The sequence below is a fragment of the Spea bombifrons genome, chromosome 10, assembly GCF_027358695.1.
Source record: "Spea bombifrons isolate aSpeBom1 chromosome 10, aSpeBom1.2.pri, whole genome shotgun sequence".
NCBI classification, from domain to species: Eukaryota; Metazoa; Chordata; class Amphibia; order Anura; family Pelobatidae; genus Spea; species Spea bombifrons.
Window position 1 is genome coordinate 38,346,196 of NC_071096.1, and position 6,945 is coordinate 38,353,140.

General features: G+C 46.1%; 1 protein-coding gene across 1 annotated transcript; it reads left to right on the forward strand.

The window, feature by feature from the left end:
- Nucleotides 1-4,998: 4,998 nt before the first annotated feature.
- LOC128466989 (cytochrome b-c1 complex subunit Rieske, mitochondrial) lies at nucleotides 4,999-6,404 on the forward strand. Its single transcript, XM_053448483.1, has 2 exons — nucleotides 4,999-5,286; nucleotides 5,571-6,404. The coding sequence occupies exons 1-2, from the start codon at nucleotides 5,076-5,078 to the stop codon at nucleotides 6,179-6,181; spliced, it is 822 nt and encodes a 273-aa protein (XP_053304458.1). The 5' UTR covers nucleotides 4,999-5,075; the 3' UTR covers nucleotides 6,182-6,404.
- Nucleotides 6,405-6,945: the final 541 nt, after the last annotated feature.

A 6,945-nucleotide genomic window follows, 5' to 3' on the forward strand; every position in this document is an offset into this window, starting at 1 on the left:
AATATCTGTAGCCAAACGCAGAAATCATCGCCATTACCATGCTGGGACATGCTCGCCGGGTTCAATTCTCTGCTTTATCTTCTTGTTTGCTGCTGGGTCCGATTCAGAGCAGAATTAATGTCCTAATTGCCATTAAACTGTCCACCAAGAGGCTTCCAAAAGCCAGCTAGGAGAATGCTGTTCCAGACATTAACGCTAGCCCTGCTTCAAGAGCCTTAGCTCAGATATTCCTCCGAATAATAATCCTATCTGCGGCACGATGTAGTAAGAAGCATGCGTGTCTAGTATGTGAGCACAGGTTTAAACACACGGCCTAACACGCTCCAGCTCCCAAGTCATAGATCAGAGCGGCAGACACGGAGCTGTCATGTTCCACGGGTCATATTAAGTGTACGTGACCTCTGTCTCTGAACAGTCCATCAGGACGGGCGATAATGTAATTCTCCTAGCTGCTGGAATGTGCTGCATTGGCAGTTAGGATTAGGGAGGGTGCTTATAGAACAGGTGACAGGGGTCCTGTGCACAGGAGCTTACAATCTAGAGGGAGTTGAGGTGTATGATACAATAGGTTAACTAGTGCCGCTGCACTAGTATAAGTATTGCAGGAGAGGGGCTAGGAAAGTAGAGCTAAAGGAATATGGGAGGAAGGGGTTAATGTGTAAGGTTATTAGGCATCCATGAAGTGGGTCTTGGGGTATTTTTGTAAGGAAGGCAGGGGAAAGACCGATAGCCTGGGGAGGGCATTCCAGATGATACGGGCAGCTCTGGAGAAATCTTGCAAGCCTGCATGAGAGCTAGAAATCAGAGGAGAGAACAGACGGAGATCATTAGATGAGCGGAGAGAGCGGGCAGGAGGGTATTTAGCGATGAGAGGAGGGTTCGGGCAGGAGGGTATTTAGCGATGAGAGGAGGGATCGGGCAGGAGGGTATTTAGCGATGAGCAGAGAGAGACTGGGCAGGAGGGTATTTAGCGATGAGCAGAGAGACTGGAAGGAGGGTATTTAGAGATGAGCGGAGAGACCGGGCAGGAGGGTATTTAGAGATGAAGGGAGAGACTGGAAGGAGGGTATTTAGAGATGAGTGGAGAGACCGGGCAGGAGGCTATTTAGAGATGAGCAGAGAGACCGGGCAGGAGGGTATTTAGAGATGAGCGGAGAGACCGGGCAGGAGGGTATTTAGAGATGAGCGGAGAGACCGGGCAGGAGGGTATTTAGAGATGAGGGGAGAGACTGGAAGGAGGGTATTTAGAGATGAGTGGAGAGACCGGGCAGGAGGCTATTTAGAGATGAGCGGAGAGACCGGGTGGGAGGGTATTTAGAGATGAGTGGAGGGAGCAGAAGGAGGGTATTTACAGATGAGCGGAGAGACTGGGCAGGAGGGTATTTAGAGAGGAGCGAAGAGACTGGCAGGAGGGTATTTAGAGATGAGTGGAGAGACTATCACTGTATATGCCCCCTGATATGCCACTCCGCCCCCCAGATATGCCTTATACCTTCCAATATGCCACTCTGCCCCTGATATGCCATACTGCCCCGAGATATTCCTTATACCTCCCTATAAGCCACTATGCCCCCTGATATTCCTTATGGCCCCACTCCCATACTCCCTGCTGATTGGCGTTTTCACTAGAGCTTCTATGATTGAGCATCGGCTGCCATATAGGAGTATCCTCCGCAGCGCTGAAGGGGACCTGGATCCTCCTCCCTGGCAGCCAGTGGGCGTCTGCGCGATTCTCACAGACAACCACTGCTTCTGCCCTCCACTTCTGCCGGTGCTTCTATGATGGAGCACCGGAAGGTCATGTGATGCTGGCGTTCAGTCATAGAAGCCCCGGCGGAAGTGGAGGGCAGAAGCAGAGGCTGCCAGAGAGGATGATTCAGGTCCCCTGCAGCGCCGCGGAGAATCTGGATCTTAGTGTTATTATAAGATGGGGGTATTTTCAGAGCATTTGCTAAGAAAAAACCCTCATCTTATAGTCGATAAAATTTATATAGAGATGGCGCTATATAAAACAATAAATAAAAATAATGTCACACAGCGGCTCCTTTCTCTATTTAGACAGTCTAATTCCCTCTGCATTTTGTGTTAAAACCTCTTTCCTTGATTCTTTGCCTGGAACAGGCGTCCCTCAACGTCTGACTCGGGTTTATCACCTCGAAAAAGCATCTCCATTCTCCTCCGCTTTAACAAAGGCTTACAAGCAGCGTGTGAATCTGAAAGCCTTTAAGTGTTTCCTTTACACGTCTCAGAAATAAACAGACAGCAAGGAAACCATTACTGTACCCTCCCTCCCGGTCTAATGCTGCACTCCCCTTATCAGAAAGTAATTACAGTATTATGCTTCAATTGCCCCTCTCGGGGTATGAGGGAGCCTTCCTGCGTATGCACTGCACGTGTTAAGGGAACGTGTCGCCTGACACTAGGATTGCGACCTAGCAGCACACATGGGGGGGCAGTAAACATGCTTCCTTTGTGCCTGACAAACGGCTCTGCGCCTCCCCAGCACAACAAGTCTGTCTCGACTAACACGTTGGAGGAAACAAACCTGTAATTCTACATCTGCAGCACAACTCCAAACCCCACGGGTCTCAGACAATATCTGGCTTCGGTGCTGGTGACAGGGAGGGGTGGAATTCAACAACAGATGGACCAGGGCTATCCTGGACTATAGATGGACTAGGGCTATCCTGGACTATAGATGGACTAGGGCTATCCTGGACTATAGATGGACTAGGGCTATCCTGGACTATAGATGGACTAGGGCTATCCTGGACTATAGATGGACTAGGGCTATCCTGGACTATAGATGGACTAGGGCTATCCTGGACTATAGATGGACTAGGGCTATCCTGGACTATAGATGGACTAGGGATATCCTGCACTATAGATGGACCAGGGATATCCTGCACTATAGATGGACCAGGGCTATCCTGGACCATAGATGGACTGGGGCCGTCTTTCCCTACAGTATCGCTCCATCTTAGTCTGTCAGACCCTTTAAAAAGAAGAGCTGCAAGAAGTGTTTGGCGCTGTATACATAAAATATAGTAATAATAATATTAATAATAATAATAATTATAATAATACGAATATGCAGAGTGGTGGTGTGGAATTTACCAGTTGATAGAAAACCGACATTTACAGGAATGGAATGGTTACAATAGAACATCGTTGGTGCTTTGTGACCCATTGATTTGGGGCATTGCTGCGCACCCCGTGGAGTGGGGACAGACCTGCTACACCCAGCTTCTGCATGGTGCGTACATAACACCCTCTCCCCATTTATCTCCGTGTTTATGTAAAGCATTGTCTGAGTCACCGGTACAGATATGCCAATTACCGGGTCAATTTACATTTGGATTTACACCGACTCTGAGGGGTCCTCTCACACCCTTAACTAACTGCAAAGAATACACATTAGCAATTCCCCCGAGTCTGCTTTCATATCCCCGGTGGGCAGAGGGTCTGCGTATCTTCCACTCATTGAATGTAAATCTGGTACACACAGTATATTGTAAGGGAATGTAAACATGCATGGAACAGAAATACGGCTCCTGAATCTAAGACAAGACCAACGACTGATTAAGGTTTGAGTCTTTACAGCAGGAGAAACGGGCAGACTAAATGGGGGCCGATCTGCCGGCAATGGGACTAGTTATAAATCTAATTAATTATGCTGCCAGAGACTGGCGTTGTATGCGGCCCTTTGCCTTCTAATAGGGCCCTCGTGTGATGACAAGCACCTATAGGAGTCTCTGAGATGAGACTGGTAAGTTAGGTATAGGGAAGGTCGTTAGGTCAATAAAAATATGGATATATAATAATATTATATTATAATAATTGTAGACAGACTCACGCCTCGCTATTGGAGAGAATAACATTTCTAAATAGGTTTCAAGGAGAATTTTCACTGCTCAGGGTGAACTGCTACCTGCCTGCACTGACCGTTGAGTCCAAAATAATAATAAAAAATAATATTTATATGCTACATTTTTAAAATAATTGTTGTCTGGTCTTTTATTGGGGGATCGTCGCTGCCGTAAGACAATGGTGGCCGGTATTATCTAGTTTCTACGTCTCGTGTTTTTATTGCTATATATTATATAAGTTGTCGTTTGGTTTGTTATATTTGATATATGTCTCTAGATTGTAAGCTTGCGAGCAGAGCTCTCTCCACCAAGTGTAACGGTTTGTCTTAGTCTGTCAATTCTTGTCTTGTCATATCCCTTGAATTTATGTATTGTATTAAGCGCTGCGTAAACTGTTGGCGCTATATAAATAAAAGATGATAATAATAATAATATGTTATCATTTGGTTTGTTATTGTTATATATCATCTATGTTAACATATCTAATACATAACAAACCAAATGACAACATATATAATATATAACAAATCAAATTCTATAATTTGGTTTATTTTTATATAATATATAAGTTGTCATTTGGTTTGTTATATATTATATATGTTATATATTATATGTTATCATTTGGTTTGTTATATATTATATACGTTATCATTTGATTTGTTATTCTTTTATTTTATATATGTTATCATTTGGTTTGTTATATATTATATGTTATCTTTTGGCCTGTTGTTGCTATATATTATCATTTGGTTTGTTATATATTATATATGTAATCATTTGGTTTGTTATTGTTATGTATTATATGTTATCATTTGGTTTGTTATTGTTATATATTATATATATCATCATTTGGTTTGTTATTGTTATGTATTATATATGTTATAATTTGGTTTGTTATTGTTATATATTATATATGTTATAATTTGGTTTGTTATTGTTATATATTATATATGTTATCATTTGGTTTGTTATTGTTTTACAATATCATTTTGTTTGTTATATTTTATATATGTTATCAGTGTGATTCGATGACTGCCTGCTTCCGACCCAACTCAACGGGATGCCGACCACGCCCACTCACTGGCACGCTCGCTAACGGCTTCTTACGCAGTCGTAGCGTGACGTCAGTGCGCATTGCTCGGCCCTTTCCTGTTCCTGTTAAAGGTCGCTGTGACCGGCACGGAGTCTCCGCTCCGATTTGTAGCCATGTTGTCCCTGGCAGCGCGTTCCGGTGCCCTCGCTCCCTACCTCTCGGCCACCGCGTACCCCGTGGCCGGGCAGCTGAAGCCCCTGGTGTCCGGGGCGGTGGTGCAGGCGGATAAAGTCCTGCTGGATGTGAAGAGACCCTTCCTGTGCCGGGAGTCCCTGAACGGACAGGCCCCGAGCGGCGGCCTCTCTGCCTCCGCTTCCATTAACGGTGAGCAAGCGAGGAACGGGAGGGTGTTTGCGGAGAGAGCGGTGGGTACTGGGGGAGAAGGGCAGGGAAAGGGCGGTGGGTAGTGGGGCAGCTATTGTAAGGTCACGCTAGAGGGTATGTAAACAAAGCGGCCCCATACACATTATAGGAATAACCCTCTGCTTTGTATCCAGATGTACTACGCTACATGCGTGGGGGGCATGGCTTGGTGCAGCAGGGGGCCGTTCACCTTGCGATACTGTATTAGTGTGTGTTACGAGCGTATTATGTTCTGTCCCTCTCAGGTCCTTCATGCGTCCGCTACGCGCACAGTGATGTCACGGTCCCCGACTTCTCGGACTACCGCCGGCCGGAAGTGTTAGACAGCACAAAGTCTTCTCAGAGCAGCAGCGACTCCAGGAAAAGCTTCTCGTACCTGGTCACCGGTGTCACCGCCGTCGCCACAGCCTACGCCGCAAAGAATGCCGTCTCCCAGTTCGTCAGCAGCATGAGCGCGTCGGCAGATGTGCTGGCGATGTCCAAGATCGAAATAAAGCTTTCAGACATCCCCGAGGGCAAGAACATGGCGTTCAAGTGGAGGGGCAAACCGCTGTTTGTGCGTCACAGAACTCAGAAAGAAATCCAGCAGGAAGCCGAAGTCAGCTTGAGCGAGCTGAGGGACCCGCAGCACGACCTCGACAGAGTAAAGAAGCCAGAATGGGCGATTCTGATTGGAGTGTGCACTCACCTTGGGTGCGTGCCCATTGCCAACGCGGGAGATTTCGGGGGCTATTACTGCCCTTGCCATGGCTCACATTATGATGCCTCCGGCAGAATTCGGAAAGGCCCGGCCCCCTTAAATCTCGAGGTTCCAGAATATGATTTCCCTTCCGATGATATTGTAATAGTTGGATAAATATTGCATGAGTGTCAATACCTTGCTGCTGAGAAACCGCTTTTAATATCACTTGGTGTTTAACGTTTTAATAAACCGTCAAACTTCAGGATAACACTTGTTTGATTTCTATGTTTCCTGATCTGGGGAATTGATTCGTGTGAAATATCGAGTCGCTGCAGAGGGTGTTTAGATGTCTGAATCGTGTACAGAGAAAATATTAAATTATAACTTTCAACTAAAACTGTCTCTTTATGTTTCCGTGTGACGTATGCAAATCATAATAACCGGGCGAGTACAATCTCTCCCAAAAAGCCCACGTTTTAGCACCGCTAACCCTCATAATCCTTAATGGGTCTGCGCAGGGCCGAGTGAACGTCATGTGACAATGATGGCCACGTCGTCTCTTCTGGCAAGTCCAGAAATTACCTTTAAACTAAATAAAAAATACACATGGGGTTTGTAGAAATCACTATAAACGGGCAGCCTAGAATCCCCCGGCAGATGTGGAAGAGCTATAAGATTTCCTAAAAGGAAGCCGTGGTTGTACCTGAGCAAGTTCTGCCTGGCAGGATTTAGTTGGGTGGGGGGTGGACCTGCTGCGTTAGACCCCCTTTGTATTTCTCACCACAGGGGCCACAAACAGCTGCTGCTGCCCCCCACTGTGAACAATACATGGCTGTGATTTACTAGCCAATTGTGATGTTCCCTTGGAGTCAGCGAGCCCTTGGATATCGGGTTCTAGCGCTGAATGCCTAAGTAAGCGTTCGGTCTCCAACTATCGA